The following is a 20,448-nucleotide window of genomic DNA, read 5'->3' as shown; positions in this document are numbered from 1 at the left end:
CCCAACTTCTGTGTCAGGAACGCTGTCCCTATGCTCCACCCTGTCCCCCTGACATACTTGATGGGGACCTTGGCATCTAGGCGTGTCCTCCGAGCCCTTGTTGCCTGTGGAACAAGAGGCCTGAAGGATAGTATAAGATGGAAGGCTTCGACTCACCGCGGGACCTGGGGGGGCCAGGAGGGCCTTCACTGCCTTTTAGTCCAGGTGCCCCCTGCAAAGTAGTAAGAATATAGGTTGAAGACACTCAGAGAGAGCCCCAGGGCTGTGCACCCTACCACTACCCCACCCTGCCCCTCACTTACCACGGGGCCGGGGAGCCCACGGTCCCCAGGGAATCCACGCAATCCTGGAGGGCCATCCTTCCCAGGGAGGCCATGGGGACCTGGGTCACCCTAAGTCACCCTAAAAAGAGAGGCAGAGTTAGCACACCTGGAAGCTCCAGCTGTTGGCTTTTCACCAACCTCTAGACCACAGGACCCATGTCTAAGGAGCAGGATGAGTCTTCTGTCAAGATCCACTGAGGATACACGTTGACCTGGGCTTCCTCTAGCCCTTGGCTTCAAAGAAATTCTCTGGTATTGTTTTGCTTTGGAGGCTGGAGATGGAAGCCGGGACCTGGCACATTTCCTCTACTCTGTGGACTTGAGCTCTGCTCTTGCGTACATCTGGAAGCCATGTTCTCCAGGCTGCCTCTGTATGTAGATGTGGGGGAGGGACTCTGACTATGATACTCCCCTCCCCCACCCCATGCTCTTTCAGGGCCCAGACTTGCAAAACCCAGGAGCTGAAGGGGAGCTGGAGTGCCATGAAAGTCCTCATTTGCATAGGACCCCCCAATGGGACTGTGGCTAGTTAAGGGCATCCCAGTGGCTTGTGGTTAAAAAAACCTCAAGGAACTTGCTACCAGCCCAGTTCCCATATCTAAAACCAGGTACCACTGGGTGTGTGTTCCCTGGCAGGGTAAAAGCTAGAACACCATCCAGAATATTCCTGGGGCTTCACACAGAAACACAAAGGTCTTTCCAGACCAGCACATCAAATGCACTTGGCTTTTTTTCTGAACTCAACGAGCTCTCTTTGTCCAGAGTAGAAAGATTTATAGGCTCAATGCTGTGTGTGTGTGTGTGTGTGTGTGTGTGTGTGTGTGTGTGTAATGGTCATACATGTGTATTTACATACACATATATGTATACATACATATCTGAGGATATATGTACTTACTCAAACAGACACATAAGGGATATATTGTTTTCCTACATATTTATTTACTGTATGTCTCTAATTTTAAATTTACCCTTTTAAGTGGTCACATCAACAGGTGGGGTGGCCCAGGCATGGTGGCACTTGCCTTTAATGTCAACACTCAGGAGGCAGAGGTAGGTGGATCTCTGTGAGTTCGAGGCCAGACTGGTCTACGTGGCCAGGGCTACTCAGTGAGACCCTGTCTCAAAACAACCACAAAAACCAGGCTGAGAACTTCTGCTTTTAGTTCCTTTCAAAGAAACTTGAAGAGTTTTATGCTAACACACAGGCATTACAACCACAAGTTTGGGGCACTCCACCCTGCTGAACAGACTACAAAAAAGGGGCATAGCAGGAGCCAGCACTGGCACAAGGCTGGAGACAGATTCATTTTTCACTTTCAGAATCTATTTTCAGTGTGTTTGAGTGAGGGGGTTTCAAAGGCCCAATCTCTAGCAGATCTGTATCGGCTGTTGAAGACTCAGGCCTTTAGTCTGTTTCTGGAGAAATGGGCAGCAAGGGGAGGTGCTCCCCACAGGGCCTGGGATGGTTTGATCCCACATCCCTTCTGTGGTCCCCCTGCAGTGGCCCACAGCCTTGTCTCAGTTCAAGCAAAAAGGATCTGAACGCTTGGGTTTCAGAGAAGCATTTGTTTGAGAAGTTACCCATTTGTCCAAAAAGATTAAGAGAAAGCACAAAGTTCTGATTCCCTAGGAAAAAAGATTTGCCTGACATGGAAGCTTCTGGAAACTCACCTTTGTCCTTTCCTTTCCGGTGACACCTGGGAGGCCCTGTTCACTGGGGTGCCTAGAGGACCAGGACGGCCACACTCACCCATTGGACCTGTTTCTCCTGTGGGACCCTGTGGGGACAGATAGTGTTGTCACATATTGGTTTTGAGGAACTTGCAAAGGAATGATCGCTTCACCCTGAGCCTGGGTACAGCCCTGACTGTGGTGACACCTACTGTGGGCCTCCCAGCTTCTCTATTCTCCCTCTCAAGGCAAAATCCAGATGGAAAAGATGAAGCCAGGTAGGCAGTGTTAGCCATGGCTGCTGTCCTCCTGTCCCTGCGCCTCTCTGGAGGCTGAGTTTTGGGGATGTGATCAGAAAGATGTTCAGGGCTGCCATATTTGTCACAGAGGGGAGAAGGCCTGTGTTGATATTAGCTGTCAGTCTCTTACTTCTCATTAGGTCAGGTGTGGCTGGCTAAGTGACAGGTACACAACTGTCCTCGGATCTAAAGTCATCAGCCCTAGCTGGAACCTGTACCCTTCACTGCTCTGTGCTGGTTGGAATCAGAGTCCCAGGGCACTGACCAGTGTAGAAGAATTGGGTGCCTTTGCTGCCGGCCTCGGGGCCCTTTGCTTCATGAGTTACCTGCTTCCTCTCAGCCCATCCCCTTCCACCTCCTACAGTTAGCACACGCTCGCCATGGGACTTAAACCTCTCCATTAATGGGGTCTACCTCTCTAGAAAACTGACCATAGCCCTGTGGTTTGAAACACTTGAGAGCCCCCCACCCTGGCCTCAGAATGTTGCAAGGTCTCCTCTGAGGGCCAACCACTCCTGTGGGGGGCCTGGAGGCCCACTCTTGCCTTGGAAACCCTGTGGAGAGAGCCAGCAAGCTGAGGGGCCACTGCAGCAGCATCCACCACCCTGCTGCAGTCTCAGAAGCCCGCCCCCCACCTGTCCCCAATGGCTGCGTGCCGTAACTCTCATTTTAGAGTCATGCCTTATGCCCCCTTTCCATATTAATTTCACGAAAGTACTAGAGCCAAGCGGGTTAGCTCCATGCTGTGTTTTTGTGCTGAGAAATGGATTTTAAGTCTGTTCTCCCTCATGTCGCTGTGTGTTCATTTTCTGAGGACACAGAAGACCCATATCTGGCCTGGTGCTCATTAAGCAACTTTGTGAGACTTTTCAGCCTTTGTTATCCACACTTCTGACACACGGCAGGTGACTCGCCAGTCTCTTCCTCTTCATATTTAGGACGGGGGCTGGGGCTGGGGAGCCTGGCCTGGCTGCTCTCTGAAGCTGTCAGCTTAAATATGTTAGTTTAAAGTCACTTCATAGACACTGTCTCTTCGAGGATCTGAGTGCTCATGCCTAGAATGGCCCAGGCTTGCCTCTTTCTTCTGCTCTCCTTCCCAAACTCTCCTAGTGAGCAGGAAGCCGCAGCAAGTCAAGCTTGATTTGGAGCACAAGACACACCTGCAGCTGCTTGGCCTGAGAAGGGCAGCCGAGCTGCACAGAGGTCACAGCTATGACAGGAGGGTGAGCAGATGGCTCCAGGCCAACAGGCTAATATCACCCACAATTCCCTGGCCACACAGACCATAGCAGTCCCTGCCCTGGAGACCCCAGAGGGCTCTTCTCTCTCAGCCCAGCTTAGCTCTCATAGTGGGCAGAAGTGACTGTTTCTAAGACACATCTCTCTGACAGTCAACAACAAGCAGTGAGGAACAGGTCAAGAGGGAGACGTGCCGAGGGAGGCAGGAGCCAAAGGAGAGCTCTGCCCACTGCAGTCACTGAGGAGGGCAAGCAAGGCCTCCCACCGGGTCCACAGTCACTGGGCCAACCATGCCTGATAAGGAGGGAATTGGTCTTCTGCTCCTTGTGGAAAAATAGGCTTTTTCCTCCCATTAAAGAGACACAATGGCCGTTTGTGTTCCTTGGAGGAGGAGGGGGAGAGAGAGAAAAGAGGAGGAGAGGAGAAGAGGAAAAAGAAAAAGAAGAAAATCTACACTCTAGAGAACACCAAGATGAGTCTCAGAGAGCACTCCTGTGATGACAGGGGTAGCTGGACATGGTAGAAGTTGCTGGAGACTACAGTTTCCCAAGCAAAGACGAGAGGCTTGATTAGCTGCAGAACAAGTCTGAGGGAGGAAAGCAAGCAGGATGCAAAATTCTTCTCTCCTTGGAAAGGCATTAGAGGAAAATGTGCAGAGCTCGGAAGAACTGTTTTCATTTTTCTCTCTAAACAAAAGAGCAAGGTAATCTCCCTTTGTCAGCCAGCCCGGGCTGCTCGAATACTGGCAAAGGCATAATTAAAAGACTTCTCTCTAATGTGCTGAAAGACAGAAGGGGACAACGTATTAAAGCAGGTATCAGGGCTCTATCCGAGAAGGCGTTCAAAGACCTGTATCAGGAGGACCTGTTTCAGCCGTGAAAGCGCCCCCCGCCCCCCGCCAGGAGACCTTCAGGCACAGTGAACTGGACACAGTGCCGCAGGAGCCTGTCAGCGAGAAACGCTTACACCTGTACAAACCGCCCTTCTAATGCGGGTGAAGCAGGGGCTCACGAAGAGAAGGCGCGGGTGTGACCAGCACTTTGAGGGCGTCTGGACTCCCAGGGTCATAAGTGCATCCAAGGTCACAGGTATGCATATGCTCTTTCTGAGGTAGGGTCTCTTACTGGGCCAGCTCATTGGCTAGACTAGACTCCTCTGGTCTCCCCTTCTCCAGCACCGGGTTTCAGCTAACCCTTGTACCTCCGTGTTTAGCTTTCACATCAGTGCTGGGGTCAGAGTTCAGATCCTCATGCTTGCCTCAACTCATCTCACAGCATCTTCTTTACCATGACAGAGGAGGCTAAAGGCACCATATTCCACTCCTTCCCGCCAGCTCCCCAGATGGACAATGCTGGGATCTGTGTTAGGTCCGAGGCCCACGGCTCTTGTTTTGTAGCCTAAACAAGCAGCTATCCACAAGCACAGACTTCCCCAAGCACTCTCCCAGGAAAGACCCGTGGTGTTCACTCACAGTTACCCTCAGAAAATCAAGGTTGGAGACACAGGTCTTGTAATGCCAACATCCCTGGGTCCTGATGCTCTAAACATGGCCTTTGGCCCAAGCTGCTAGAGCAAGCAAAGAGCCATTGTCCGGGTTCTGGGGCTCCTGCCTACCCTACGGCCTGACCTCAAGTCGACAGCAGATAGCAGGCCCACAGGAAGTGGGGTCTTCACCATCTAAAAAAGACCCCATGCCTGTCCAGGCAGCCAGCAGCATGTTCCATGTGTACGGCTATGGGAGACGCAGCCAGAGAGACCAGACACAGCCATGTCCCCAACGCCTGTAATACTCACGGTCTCGCCTCTCTGCCCAGGATGTCCAGGGAGCCCGTCCTTGCCTGGTGGGCCCTGAGGAGAGAGTCAGACCAGGAAGGCTCATTCAGCAGAAACAGGTGACAACAGTTACTGTCCTCTTGGTGGCTTTCAAGAAAGAACACTCACAGGGACAGTGGCACTCACAGTAGTCATGGAACTAGATGCCACCCAAGAACCTGTTCCCACAGTCCTTACAGCTGCCCCAAGGGGTTAACAGAGGCCAGGGAGGTCAGTCGGCTCCCCAAGATCAAGCAGATGGGTGGCCTGGTTTCACTGGGTCTCTCATTGTCTAGGAAGGACAGAAACTGCAGAGCCCAGAGAAAGGTCTGGGCTTTCCCTGCCATGAACCTCTTCTGCTGAGGCTCTTCCCTCCTATGGACCTCCCACATACCTCCCATGCCATAGACCCCTACCTCCCACACACCTCTGGTCACTTCTGGTCATGAGCCACCCTTGGGCCTCAGCAAGGCCTGCTCCTCGGCAGGGCACCCTTGGCCTCCTGTACTGCCTCACCCAGAGTTAAGTGTGTGTTGGGACCAGTTTCCTCCCTGTAAACCTCCTTCCTCATAGCCCAGGCCTGGATGACTCTTACCCACTCACCAGGAGGGCCAACCAGGCCATCGCCTCCCGAGTTGCCCTGGGAAAGGGAAAAAAGGTCACCATGAGTACTCTTCCAAGGTCATCCTGACCCCAGTACAGGGCCATGTGTGACAGCACTGAGCCTCAGGGCTCCATGCTAGCCTGCCTCTGTGTCCAGCCAATATGGAGGCAGCATGAGGAGGAGGGTGGCATTTCCAGAACAAGTCCCCATGACTAGGTCCCCTGTGACCTCCCCGGGCACAGGCTGTGCTCATCCAAGACCATCTAAAATGACTTAATAGAAAGAACACGGGGCTCAGCTTCAGGACCATTCCATGCACCTGGTGGTTCTCATGAAGAGCTGTGTGTACGTGTGTGTGTGTGTGTGTGTGTGTGTGTGTGTGTGTGTGTGTGCGCGCGCGTGTGTGTGTTACACCCAGAGTTTAGCCTATCACAGAAGAGCTCCAATGAGGGGATGGTCAGGGATGGGTCAGCTCTGACTCTCTCAGCAAGACCTTCCCAGGAATATTTTTTAAATTGTATGTGTCATTGTTTGCCTGCACGCATGTCTGTGCATCAGTTGCGTGTCTGGTGCCTGAAGAAGATGCCATCAGATATCCTGGGAGTAGAGTTAGAGGCGATTTTGTGCCAACATGTGGGTGCTGGGAACCAAACTTTGGTCCTCTGTCTCCTCAGACCCTAGTCTGGATTTATACTGGTTAGAACTGGTCAGCATTGCCGTGCTTGGTGTCTCCCAGGTTTCCAGCACAGGGCGCTGCCTTCACTCCTCTCGCTATATGGGGTCCTGGTAGGGGTAGGCCCAGCTTCTGCCTGCACCAGAAAGAACCTTCTAGTAAAGATCTCTGCAGTTCCCAGTCCCTTTACCAGAAAAGAAATAAGTTTTCTCCACCAGACCTGGGTGGTCTGTACTAGCCTGGCTTCCAGACTCTAAAGTTCCCACATGTGAGGGCTGCCCCAGCTCTGTCGGTCTTGAGTCTCCTTGGGGTTAGCCTTAGCCATGTGGTCCAAGTCACAAAGCTTGCTTAAGTCCATTACAGGGTAGAGTGCCCTCTAATGGTGTTGAAGAACACTGTTCTTTTTGTTCTTACATGAAAGGCCACTGACTGCCCTCTTATGCCTTGAAGGACCAGGGAAGTAAGTACCTTAGGGCCAGGCTTCCCCATGGTGCCCCGTCGGCCTCTTTCACCCCTCGGGCCCTGAACAGATGGACAGAGAAAAGGCAAGCCGGTTAGCTCAGAGGCCTCAGACTCACAGGGCCCACCCACCTACAGCCCACGTGCTTGGTTTGTACAGAGGCCACAGGGAGGGTTACCCTTGGGCCTTCCTGTCCCCATGGTCCTGGCTTTCCAGCTGTTCCCTAGGAGCAGAGGAATGGTTGTCAGTCACGCTGGGCATGTATGGTCCTCCCTGAGTTAAGAAGAGACTTCAAGAATCCAGAATGAGGCTGGGAGAGCCTTATCTGGGGGAGAATGGGAGAGCATAAGGGCCGAAATGTCGATGGGTAGTGTCTGCTACTTAGCTGGCTCATTTGTGCCCCCCTTCCCTTCGTCTGTCCCTCCCTCCCTCCCTCCTTCCCTTCCTCTTCTCTCTTCTCCTCTTAGTAGGCGCAGAAATCATTACATGAAGAGAGAAGAAAGTCAACTCCTATCACACATAATTTTCTTCTGCTACTGTTAAGAATATTAGGCATTAAATTTTCATCGGGCTCTGCAGGCACGGAGGGAAACTGCAATTTAAAATATAAATCATATATCCAAGAGTCCCGGCATCTCTTGGAGCTCAGTCCTTTTGCTGCTGCTGATCTGCATTTTCCGAACCCCAGAAAGCAAATGCCCGGCATTTGTTTTCTGTTTTCTGCCATAGCAAGGCTGTAATGGCCCGCAAGTGCAGTTTACCCACCGCACACAGAGGTAATGGATTGAGCACAGAGGCTCCAGTGCTCTGAGGTTCATCCCGGGTTTATCCTGGTCCCCACCAACAAAGCCAGATCCTATAAGCTGAAGCCACAGAACAAGCCTCTCCTTAGTATTTTCACCTAATTCTCTATCAGGAGCAAACCAGTCTCCTGTTTTGAAGGTGTTTAATGAAACAACCCATAGCAAGTGAATTATGCCTTTTTTTCCCCCCTAACAACATACTCATTCCTGTTACAATGCTTGAGCCCTGTGACAACATCCTTTTATGCAAATATAAACATTTGCATATGGAAATTAAGTAAGACATCTGGTGTCGTCTCATGCTAAGTGTGTGCCCTTATTGACAGTGTAACTAGCCCTGACTCATCTGGGTATATGAGCCATCCTGGGATGCCAACACCTCTGTCCCTCTCCCTCTTTAGCACCACCTAGAATCACAACTCCGATCCGGTATCTCCTCTGACCTTGGAGCATACCTGGCCCCCAGGTGCACCCTGCCTGGGACTTCTAGACACTGGAGCCTTGACAAGAGGCAAACCAGTCTCAACCCAGGTTCCTCATCTGCGTCCCGGAGTAGCACGGCGCTCAGCAGGGCATGTGGTAATCTAACCCTCACAGGAGCTCGGCCTGGTGGCTGGAGCCGCTAAGCCTAGCATGGCTCTAGTCCTTCCTGGCCCATTAATTGTTCACCTCTAGTCCCTGCTGGGAAAGCATGGGAGGTCCCGGAAATGGCTTTGCCTCCCGCTCTTCTGGAGCCCAGAGTCAAGCTGAAGTATGAAGAGCCTTGAATTTGCTGGGAGACCTCAATGGGTCCTTCCTCTCATGGGACCCCTCCAAGGGGCGGGGTACGTTCTCTTCACAGGGCACCTTTGCTTGTGTCATGGCTCTGCCGTGGGCTGCAGACAGCTTGATGATGCAGTATTGTTTCTGATGGTTTCCCGTCTAACCTCCCGCTGCTAGGCAGACACAGACCCGAGCCATCAGCCCTGCAGAAGCCTGGTCTCTGGTAACAGAGGACTGAGGTGTATAGGTAGTACTTGGGGGAGTGGCAAACACACACCGCTGCTGCAAACTCTGCCATCCCATCCTAGAAGCAGCCTGCTGACATATCTGCAAACACAGCAGGTCTCCCAGGGCAGGGCACAGACAAGCCTCCTTCACAGCCCTGGGATCCTTCCTGATCCTCTCCCTCATGGGACCCAGACTACCTTTGAAACTGGAGTCACCCCCAGGCCTTGGGATAAAGAGCCACCCAGAGGCACTGCAGAGGCAAGGCCTCCACAGGCGCCCACAGCCCAGGCCTCTGCACTGGGCTTGGCTGCAGCAGCTTCTCTAAGTGGCTCCGCCCCACCCACCCCCTTCTCTGGGCTCAGCAGGAAGAGCTCAGCCTTCTGTGAGGACCCAGGTCTGGGGTCTGGGTTTATCCCTCCTTGCATGCCCATTACCCCTGAGCACTGGTTGCTGGCTGCTCCTTATCTTGCTCAGCCACTGGAGCATGCCCTGCCTGGTAAGCTCTGAGCTTAGCGAGGACTTAGGGAACGTGGGATGCAAGTGAATGGGCTGCCTTCTGTGAAGCCCCAGTGACTGAGGGGTCCACAGCACAAGGGAGCAGCAGGAGAGCACAACCTGAACTTAACGTTGGCATTTGTTCAGGATGAGATTTTGTACCAAAGGCAAAGCAACAACCCATGGGCTCTCCATCTTATTACAGCAGCATCTTCCACACCTGTGAGACCCTGGACCACTCTTCACAGGGAGTGCCTCCAAATATGTCAGGGGACAACTCCCCTCACAAACACTAATCAGATGACTCTAGATAAAGTCTGGCTGAGAACAGAGGATAGATGGTAAATGGCAGATAGATAGATAGATAGATAGATAGATAGATAGATAGATAGATGATAGATTGATGATAGAGGCATAGATAGATAGATGATAAATAAATCAATGATAGATGGATAGATAGGTAGATGACAGATAATAGATGCATAGGTAGATAGATAATAAATGATACATAGATGATAGATGAATGAAGAGAAAATAGACATGTAGAAACATAGAAAGATGATAAAGAGACTGTGTAAGAAAGAGGCAGATGATGGCAGTAGATAGTGTCCACCCTGTGTGCTCACTTCCAGGACAGCCCTGCTTTCCACACTGTGAGGCTGGTGACCACTGGCTTGTCCACACGCTCTCAGTTATCGTAAAGTCGTTCTCCTGGCTTTCAAGAGCACATCATATGTAAGGTCCCTGCTTTACCTGTGATACTCTGAGGAAGTAGCGTCCTATGAGGAAGAGGATGTGTGCTCTGTGTGTGCATGGAGGGGGAGCCAGCCAGGAGCACTCTGTTCTGTGTCCCTGACCAATGACCTCTCTGTGCCTTGTATGTTCAAGGCCCAAGATGGCCACCACACTCCGTCTCCCAACCGGCAGTGTGCAGGCTTTGTGACACTGCCCAGAGACATGTAGGGGGGCTTCTGCAGGGAAGGCCTAAGCCAACAAGGACACCACAGGAGGTAGATAGATATGGTTTCCTCAAGTTGACCCCCAAGAGACCTCTGTGAGGATGACAGCAGAAAGAACCCACTGGTGTCATGTCCTGCCCCATATTTACAGCCAGGGCAACTTCCAACAGGGACTGTAGGTCTAGACTGCACATAGATAGCCCAAGGTGACATGTGCCCAGCCTAAGGGAGGTGGCAGATCACACCAAAGAGGACAAAATATCACCCTTTTTCTCTCCCTGTAAAGTTGGTATGCAGGAAAGTCTCTCTGTAAGAGAAGACTCTGAAGGAGCCCCAGGAACTTCCTGGCTCCGTTTTCCCAGCATGCTCTTTCTTTCTTACCACTACTCCTTCCCGTCACGGTGCCTCCATAACCGACAGCTAAAGAAAGCCTAGAGCTCAAGATCAGCTACTTCTGGAAAGTACTTTTGCTAACAAGTGGAGAAAAACGAACAGGGCACTTAGTGGAGAGCCAACGCCGGCACACGGACGGAGGCAGCACAGGGAGCAAGCACAATCCTTACCCTGCACCCCTTCTCTCCGATGGCACCGGGGAAGCCAGGGAATCCAATAGAACCCTGCAAGAGAGTTAAGGAAGGTGAGACGGACTGCCAAGCAAGGGCCACGCTGTCATGCCCACCCCGGAGAGTTCTTGTCACAGTTCACACATACCCCTTAGCCATTGATCAAATCTGCTTCTACCCAACCACCCATGAAAGCCACCCAGCCACCCTACCACCCACCAACCCCTGGCGAACCCACTCACCCAGCCTTTAGTTCTCCTGTTGTCCATTAGCTAGCCACCCGCCACCCACTCAACACCCATCCACTCCACACACTAAATGTTTCCTGAAAATTCTCCAGACCCCAAAGCTAAGTCCTAGCATGTTTTGTTCGATTCCCGTCAGCCCCCACATAGAGGCTGTACAACGCCAGCTGAAGTGTGGGGGGATGGGAGGACATGCATTGCTGAGGCTCCCTGGAAAAATGGGGTGCATTTCGCAGCCTTGCTCACTGGTCTTTCTGTCATATTTTGTGACCTGTCTGTAATGCCTTAACCAAAGCGCGACAGTTCGCAAGGTCAGAAATGGACACAAATCCAGGCACAAACGGTAGCATCTAATGTTTTCAACTCTACGGATAAACACATGGGCCAAATGTGGCCTTCAAGACTTTATTCTGCCAAGCATCCAAACTCCTGCTGTGAAAAAAAAAAGATGCCACAGGGCTCCCCAGGACATACCCAGGGCAGCCCACTGCCCATCAGTGTGGGTGTTGTCTACTGCCCTTTGTGAGGCTCTGCCCTCTGGGTGGCCTGACACCTTGACCTGAGAACATTCATATTTCAGGAAGTCTGCTTATTTCCATGCCTTGCGTTCCTCCTCTAAGCTCACCTGGCCACCCAGGCAGGGATTGAAACGTGGTGACCTGGGGTGAAGGATACAGAACCCCCAGGCCACTGTGCAGCCCATCGCTGTGTCTGGTCACAGCCTAAGAACAGAGCTTCAAAGTCCTGTTTCCTCATATCTCCAAAGCTGCCAGCACTTAGTCATAACCCACCCTCTCCTCTCTCGAATGCCTCCTCTCTACCTTTCTCTCCTGAAAAACAAAAGCCTGAAAAGAGGAAGAACAAATGTGTTCACAGGGAGCCCAGTTTTCAACACTTGCATGGATGGCCCTCAGTGGCAGCTACACTGGAGCCACAGTTAAGGGACACACTCCTGCAGGCTGGATGTGTGTCCACTCTTGAATAGTCCATGCTAGCACTCCCAGCCTTTTGTTACTTCTAGTAGGGCTGTGTGTGTATGTGTGTGTGTGTGTATGTATGTATGTGGGCCACCGCTCGCCCTCACAGCCCGAGTTCCTTTGATTGGCAGGCCCAGGCTTGTGGGGCAAAGACAGTGAAGCTAGCAGGCAAGCAGGCAGCAGAAGGGCAGGATGCAAATCTGGGGCCGGCTGGCTGCGTGCCGCTAACCAGGTCTCCAGCGCACGCGGCGGTTATTGTTTAAGGAGGAACTATGAATAATAAAATGTGGGATGAGAAGAAAATAATGTTCTCCCTGATTTCCAAAGCCTTTAGGAGCTGTTCCGCTTAAGCCTGACCATGCCTGCAGATAAGACAATGGTTGGCCCTCCCTGCTCCATTAAACACAGAGGCTCCGTACTTCCAAAGGAAAGTGGGGCTAAGAGGAGGCTGGTGTGGAGGAGCACCTGCAGCAGGCCCCGGGACTGGCGTAGTTTCTGCCCTCTTCTCTGAAAGGCTCAACTTATTGTCTAAGTGCTTTCTTTGAGCTTGCTCAAATTGACACCAAAGGCTGCCTGGGGACAGTGAGATCACAGCGAGCATATTGTTCCACTGTGGCACAGAAGCCAAGCAGAGCTGGGGACCGGATGAGGGACCTCGGAATGTGCAGGGCACCACATGAGACAGTGCCTGCCTGGACATACTTAGCAGGGCTTAAATTACCTTTGGCCCTTGTCTTCCTGGGTACCCCGGTAATCCTGGCACTCCAAGCTTTCCCTAGGAGCAGGAAAAAAAAGACTCATAAATCATAAGCATGACTTTTCTCAATCTTGTCTCTGAGCAGAGAGCACTGAGGTGTTCTGAGAGGGACTAGGGCAGGTTGGAAGGGCAGGGTGGGCAGCGTGCAGAGGCATCTGGATCTCCCCCTGGAACTGAGTGGGTTTCTAAGCCCTCAGGAAGGAAGATGTCCGCGATCCTATCAGCAGGCACGGAAAACCAAACACCAAGCAAAGAGATGGTACCGTGGGCAGGAAGAAGATTCTTATCCGTGGGGGTGCTGAACACTCTGTAAGGGTTCTAGCCACAGGGCCAGAATGAACAGGAGGCTTAAGCACTCCTTGTGTCCCCTCCTCACCAGGTTACTGGGGACAAGGTGTAGGAGTGTGCTGCTGGACAGGAGCATATGCTGTGCTGTCAGACTGTAGTGAGAACATTCTGTCACCCCCAAAGTAGAGGCAGGATCTGATAGGAATGGGTGGCTGGTGAGGACCCCACACTTTGCCTATACCTGGAGGAAGACACTCCTCCAAAGTGTGCGGGGGTGGGGCGGGGGCAGGTTGGGGAGATCAGAAACAGGATAAAGATCATAGGATACATACACACACACACACACACACACACACACACACACACACACACACCTACTAGGAGAAGTAACAAAAGGCTGGGGGTGCTGGCATGGGCTATTCAGGAGTCACACTACCCATGCTAAGCATGGGAGGGGCCATCTGGCGCTCAGAGCTCTCTAGCCATAGTCAAGTATTATAAACACAAACCTTCTCCCCAGTAGGTCCCACAGGACCAGGATTGCCATTGGGACCACCACGACCCTTTGGGCCTTCAGGACCATCTTCTCCTTGGGGACCAGGTGGGCTGATCTCTTCTAGTAGTCAGAAAAGAGGAGGTTGAGGGAGTCCCTTGCCAGTCTCCACCCCCAGCTGACCCCTCCCACCACCTTGGAGTAGGACTGCCAAGCAGGGATGCTGGGTGAGAGCTGTGCTTGCCTGGCCTTTGTTAGCCGGACTGTTGTCACCTCTCTGCACTGAGTGCCACCGCGGTGACCATCTCTGTTTCCAGACTCCTTTGTCTAGTTAAGTGACTCTTAGCTGAAATAACTGGCTAACAATGGTGGCTCCGAATTGCTCTGTCCCTGTATAAGTCTGGGTTCAGTAGAGGAACAGTCGCTCCAGGACATGCCCTCAAGGGCCCATGCAGTGGTATGTCCCTTATTTGATCCAGAGCCAACCATCACAGTCCCCAAATTCACCTTCTTCTGAGACCTCAGGAGGCACTGAGGTGGATCAAAGCAGTGATCTGGCTTTGCTCACACCAGGAGACGCCGAATGCACACCAAAGATGCCATCCAGTGTCCTAGCTGCACGTATGAAGTCTACACTTAACTAAGAGGGACTCGGACCCGCTCAGGCCACAGACGCACAGTGGCCATTGCCAAATAGCAGCCCTGAAGCTCTTGGAGACCCGTGCCCTCCTCTGACTACCTGCTTCCACGAACAGCTGCAGACAGATGGATGACCCCCACATCAGAGCAGACTGCGCAGATAGAGACCAACAACCGCAGAGCTAAGAAGTCCCTGTCCTTGGAAAGGGCTCCTTTAATCCACTGATCCTTTAGGTATTTACATCTGACCTGACTACCCGCAGAAAGCCCTGTGCAAGGCTCCGCCATCTCACCCTCATCTACTAAGAACTGAACTGTGCTCCCAGGAAGTGTTCCGTCTCATTGCCTATCTGTCTATCTGTCTGCCTATCTGTCTGTCTGTCTATCTATCTATCTATCTATCTATCTATCTATCTATCTATCTCTCATCTCCTATCTTCTATCTCCTATCTCCATCTCATTGCCAGGATCTCTCTATAAATACCAAACTAGCTGCAAACTCATAACCTATCCTCCTGCCTCTGTCTTGTGACATTAATTATAGGCGCGCACCACCACGCCCGTGCCTCAGTCAAGTGGACTCTAATTGTGTGTGCCAAGTCATCACAGAGGAGGGCTCAGAGGGACTTTTTCTGTTGATCTAGGGTAGCCTCTCATCACTGATGATCTTTCACCTGGGGCAGCCACGCTCAGAAGCAGCGTAACGGAACACCGAGTCCTTTTTTATTCTCCTCCTCTGACAGACATGCAGATGGCTTCAGAGAGTCCCTGTCAGGTTGTGGCAAAGTGTACAGGCCCTCTTGTTCTAGAATGTTTGCCATAGGTGCTTTCAGGGCCTGCCATGAGGATAATTACAGAAGCGGACAGCAGGCCTGAAATAACCGATAGACAGCACTCAGGTGCGTGCGACAGCTGGGCTACCAGGAGCACAGTGTGTTGCCTTCTGACTCACTCTGAAGTTGTGGGGGAAACTTCTCAGCAGGAGCTAGCAGGTGGCTCTAAGGTCAGCACCTAGAAACTGCCCTCAGTGTCCCTGTTAACCCCTTAGTTGGTGTGCTTGCTGTGCTGTGCATCCCCACCTCACCCCGAGCAAAGCCAGGCCCTCATCTGCACCAACTGCTTTCTCTGGAGCTGGGATGCTCAGCCCACCAGAAAGCAGCCAGGTTTGGGGTTTCATCCAAGGGCCAGCTCCAGATGGCAGGGCACTGGGATGCATGGGCTTCAAGAGTGACTTGGGTGCATCTTGGGGACCAGGATGGTCCAGGAGCTGAACAAGAACTGTAGACCCTCAATAGTGCACGGTCCTGCCAGCCGTCTGCTACGTCTTGGGTAGGGGCTTGCTTATGGGCCTGTCTGGATAGTTTCCACACCACCCCCTTTCCTCTTCATCTTCTGGAGTCAAATTTCTCTGTAATCCAGGGTCCCCATTCCTCACTAAGTCACCTATCCAGGGTACAGTGCCAGTGACCACAGTTGTCCTTGGGGTTAACGCAGGTGAGAGTTGTCTGGCTTTGGAGTGGGAACTGAGGAGCAGGCTAGAGAACACTGCACAGGGCCCCTGGGCTCCAGACACTCGGTGCTCAGACCAGGGTCTTGCAGAGGTGTTACCTCCCTTCTGATAAGCTTCTCTGTGATCCCAGATACCTCTGGCTTTCACACAGGTCCCCCAAACCCACTCTGCTTGCCCCTGGCCCAATTCCTAGGCCCATTACACTCACCCGGTCGCCCTTTATTCCCATGTCGCCTTTAAACCCAGGGAAGCCGTCTTTACCCTGAACACAGACAAGAGAAGACATCAACCTGCAGAGAAGAGCTCCATTCCAAGCACCACTTCCCACTGCACAGTGGGCATGCGCAGCACAGAGCCCCTGGACCAGAAGAGAAATGGGAGAGCTGTACAGGGATGAAACTTCGTGCCTGCACAGAAGGGGCCTGCGTGCACTGGGCCTCTCACCCATCCCCGAGGCTTCTGCCACAGTAGACATAATGTACTGGGGCCACAGGTCCTCAGACTCCCTTCTCCTTAGTACCATTTTAGCCAGCTTTCCTCAGATGCCTGGGGACAGCCCGGGAACTTTCCTTGTAAGGCAGAATCCCATTCATATCCTTCCAAGTACATAACGAGACACATCCTGTCTCGTGAAGACAAACAAACTGAGATAAAGTGGTAAAGCTAGGACTCTGGAAACCATCTTCAAAAAGGTAGAAGATGCCCCCATAACAGTCTCCCAACAGAATGGGAAATCTGGGACACAGGGCATGGAGAGAGTCCTTCCAGGGAGCAAGTGGGCATCTACTCCTAAGAGAACATGCTTTTCCCTAACCCCTGTGAGGTCCACATATAGGTGCTCCTGGCTGAATTGTTCCCAAGGCACACACACCCATGCCCCTGGCCCTGCAGAAGGAGACCCTGTGGAGATGCTCTAGAAGGCATGGAAAATGGAAGAGCTCTTTGTTTGCTCCTCCCAAAAGGTAGGCAAGTGGTTAGCACACAGGCCCAAGCTAGATCCTACAGCGAGAGTGCTGTTCTCGTCCACAGCCCTTGAAGCAGCCCCCAGAGAATAGATTTCAGCCTCGCAGATCATGTGGGAAAGGAGACAGAAATGTCCATAGGTGCCCAGTGAGAAGCAATGGCGTGCACACCTTCCAAGTCCACGCCGATGCAGGAGTACGGTGCTCGAGCTCAGGCTCGGCAGGCCCTGCTCTCACTGCCTTCAGACCCCAATGTCCCAGGGAGCACCCCAGCCTGCCACAAATGGCGACTACACCCACTAGCTATACCTGTGTGGGTCAGGGAGATGCCCAGTAGGATGGAGCATAAGATGGGCAGAAAACATCCAAGTGCCAGGCTTCCTACCACCAAGTGGAAAGGACAGACATGGCCGGCTGCACAGTTCCACAGGCTCAGGGTGTCTCAACTGCCGGGGACCTGGGCACTCTGAGTCTGCGCCATTCAGAATGCCACCATCTAGCTGTGTTAACCAGGACGGTCCATATAGGCCTGATGTGCAGCCTTGACCATGGCAGGCAGCACCACATTCTACCACGTGGCTTATATGTGAGTGTGAACAGTCACCGAGCTGGACTGTAAAACTGGACTCTGTGCAGGAGTGCTGGGCCTCTCAGTGACAACTGACCACCACGAGGACTGCTGTCAGTGATGACCCATGGGGAGAGACCTGGGGGAGGAAGGTATGTAAATACAGCCATGTGGCCATCCTAGGGCCTCATGGGTGGATGCTCTGGGCCAGCCCAGGAGACAGGAAGTACTATGGTCCTCAGCAGCTACTTTCTCCCTTTACAAACAAGCAAGCATCCTTCATGGTGTCATCAATCCCCCTCCACACTCAGGATACACCCCGTTGTATCCTGCACCACGCTGAGCCCGCCCACCCTCAAGGGGACAGTTCCTTACCTTTTCCCTCTTGGTGTCCTTCAGATCTCAGATGCCATCTGCCCCCTGTGCCGGCAAGAAAAGCGAATGATCACAAATGTACAAGGCCCAGGGGCGTCAAGGGAACAGGTCCCATGGGGTGGGGGTGGGTGCCAGCCTCAGATGAGCCCTTGTTCAACGTGTCTCCATCTCAGGAGGGAGGGGAATTTCCTGTTCTCTTGTTGATTGACAGGGGCTCTTGTGAGGCCCTCAGTGTCCTTAATTCCTACGCTGGCCTCTGACTCCTCCTTCTACACAAACATCCAAGCCTCTCCCTGGTCAATTTCTCAAAGGACTGGATTTACCTGTCTAAAAGCCCAGACCCCTGCCAACACGTCCCCATGATAAAATGCCTGCCTGTTCCAGAAATAGTCCCTCAGTTTTTGCAGCCAGGAAGAACTTATTGTGGGCGGGTGGGCTAAGATCCTTACACTTTCTGTGGCCTCTGAGGAGGCCCCAGACTTCTGTGTGCCTCAGTTTCCTTACTGGAAGTAGACTGGTGAAGACCCTAGCCTTGTCTCTGCTGTTGGAAAAGGCTGGTCTGCAAGTCCTCATGGAGTGGCCAGTGCACACCTGACATCCAGTAGACGGTAGCTGTGCACCATCTGTCTGTGTTAATTCTGCATTATCACTGAAAGGTGACGCGGATTACATCAACTAATGCCACAGCAATGACTGTGGTTGGCCTCAGCCCATGGTGGGCCACCTCCCATCCCTGCTAGGCACAGCTCTAAAGACACAGACCAGGTCCCTTTCCTCCATTTTCAATGGCCCCACCCCTCCACTGTAGGAGGTGAAATCTAGTGACAGATGCAGTCATATCCTCATGGCCCATGCCTTTGACCATAGGCTTCTAAGAGGAGTGACATTTACCTACATGGACTCACTGTTGACTCCAGGAGCTGCCTCAAGTCACCTCTGCCTAGGACCCCAGAGGAGTCACACGGCCCAATTTCTTTCATGGTTGAGGCAGCGGCCTGAGCCACCTTCTGGACCCAGGGGCCACTAGCTGCCCTCTGCTGGCCAGCGCTCCACATAGGCTTAATAGTTCTAAATTTGGGGCTGGGGAAAAAAAAACGTTAGAATGAAGTGTGGAGACACACAGACCCAAGAGCACAGGAAGCTGGGAGCCAAGAGCCAGGTGCACAGATACCCAGAGATCTTACCCCGGGGAGGAGGGAGGTCTGGGAGCATCAGGAGACATGCTCACTGTTGACAACATCCCTAGTCAGTGCCCCGTGGTGCACAATGTAGAATGTGGAATGGAGGGCCAAGAAGAGGAAGCCGTGGAACAGGGAGAACCTGAGCAGCAGCTGGGTCAGAGAGACTCCTGCTCGTTGACTCTGACACATCTTGACACTGGACAAATAAATGTGGGTTGACACCAGAGGTGCCCAGTCCATTAAGCCAGCAGCCCCTCGCCCTTGGCAGCAGCTGTAGATGGGACAGGCACTGGGGAAGGGACGCTGACTCTAGGGAGTCTGCTCTGTGCTTGCTCAAACCTGAATCAAGGTGGCAGCAAACTGGAAACTGGGGCGGGGCATAGAGCAGGCACGGAGACATCTGGTATACACAGTCTGTGAGCAAGGCTTGCCACATGTACCCAAGCAACAGGAGCTTAAGCACATCTGTGGTGCAAAGGACCCAGGTTGGTGCAATGTGCCTGTCTGGCCAGCTGCCTTGGAGCCAGTGTTCTTTTCCTGAGACACAGTCTAGAGAGCCAGAAGTCCCCAGAGAAGAAGACAGCGGGCAGGCTGTTCAGGTGGTACCCAGAGCCCCACCCACCATCTCACTCTTGCAGCCATCTCCTTGGAGGAGAGAGACAGAAGCACAAAAAGCCAGCAGAGTTGAACTCTCAGGTCCAGGCCTGCTGGCACAGGCCTGTCATCCCAAGTGCTCCTGAGGCTGAGGCAGCAGGACCCTGAGTTTAAGGCCAGCCACCTAGGCATGTTTCTGCCTCAAACAAAAAGTAAAAGGAGGCCTGCCTGGGCCTTTAGCTCAGTGGTAGAGTTCATCTCAGTGAGAAGGGGTGGGTTAGGGGGTGAGAGAGTCTGTGAGCCCTTTCTACCTTAAGACACCACTAGGAGAAGACCAGGCTGTGGAGCAGAAAACGGTCCTAACCAAGTGATGAATCTATGTGTACCTCCATTCTTTTTTATTTTTATTTTATTGATTTACTCATATTACATCTCAGTTGTTATCCCATCCCTTGTATCCTCCCATTCCTCCCTCCCTCCCATTTTCCCCTTACTCCCCTCCCCTATGACTGTGATTGAGGGGGACTTCCTCCCCCTGTATATGCTCATAGGGTATCAAGTACACCTCCATTTCAAAAGCCCAGATCACGGAATTTCTCTTCCAGATAGGCCACAACAGAACCCTGTCTTGGGGAGAAGCTTAGGTAGGAAATAACCAGCTCTCTCTACCTTAATGGCTACAGCTCCCACACCTACCTCTGCGGCGCCCATGGGCCTGGGACTCAGTAGGTGGCCGTCACCACTCCTCATGAACACAAAGAGAATATCTGTTTCTCTCGTGAAAGCTGTCTTGAAGCTTGCTTTCCCCTCTGCTTCCAAGTCTAACTGGATTGCTCACGTCACGAGTGAATTTTAATCAGACAGATAGATAAGAGCATTCTCCATAAACACTTCAAAGTAAACACCTCTCGGCTTGCAGAGGGAGCCTTACGCAATTAGGCATGTATAGGGGCTGCCAAAGGCTC

At 52.5% G+C, this 20,448-nt stretch overlaps 1 protein-coding gene and 1 long non-coding RNA gene across 2 annotated transcripts; both read right to left on the bottom strand.

Moving 5' to 3' along the window:
* Nucleotides 1-167: 167 nt before the first annotated feature.
* Nucleotides 168-13,745, bottom strand: LOC311607744 (uncharacterized protein). Its single transcript, XM_084799775.1, has 10 exons — nt 13,671-13,745; nt 12,838-12,891; nt 10,895-10,948; nt 7,263-7,307; nt 7,093-7,146; nt 5,951-5,987; nt 5,330-5,383; nt 1,998-2,104; nt 303-402; nt 168-211 (listed from the first exon to the last, which is right to left on the bottom strand). Exons 1-9 carry the CDS (start codon nt 13,742-13,744, stop codon nt 393-395), a joined length of 489 nt encoding a protein of 162 aa, XP_084655901.1. The 5' UTR covers nt 13,745; the 3' UTR covers nt 168-211; nt 303-392.
* Nucleotides 13,746-13,911: 166 nt separating this feature from the next.
* LOC311607748 lies at nt 13,912-17,800 on the bottom strand. Its single transcript, XR_014782722.1, has 3 exons — nt 17,709-17,800; nt 16,012-16,065; nt 13,912-14,044 (listed from the first exon to the last, which is right to left on the bottom strand). It is a non-coding gene; the product is annotated as an uncharacterized lncRNA (long non-coding RNA).
* Nucleotides 17,801-20,448: the final 2,648 nt, after the last annotated feature.

The sequence above is a fragment of the Acomys minous genome (genome assembly GCF_964271855.1).
Source record: "Acomys minous genome assembly, chromosome: 10".
Taxonomy (NCBI): Eukaryota; Metazoa; Chordata; class Mammalia; order Rodentia; family Muridae; genus Acomys; species Acomys minous.
The sequence above is the reverse complement of the archived record's forward strand: the minus strand, read 5'-3'. Positions and strand labels throughout refer to the sequence as shown.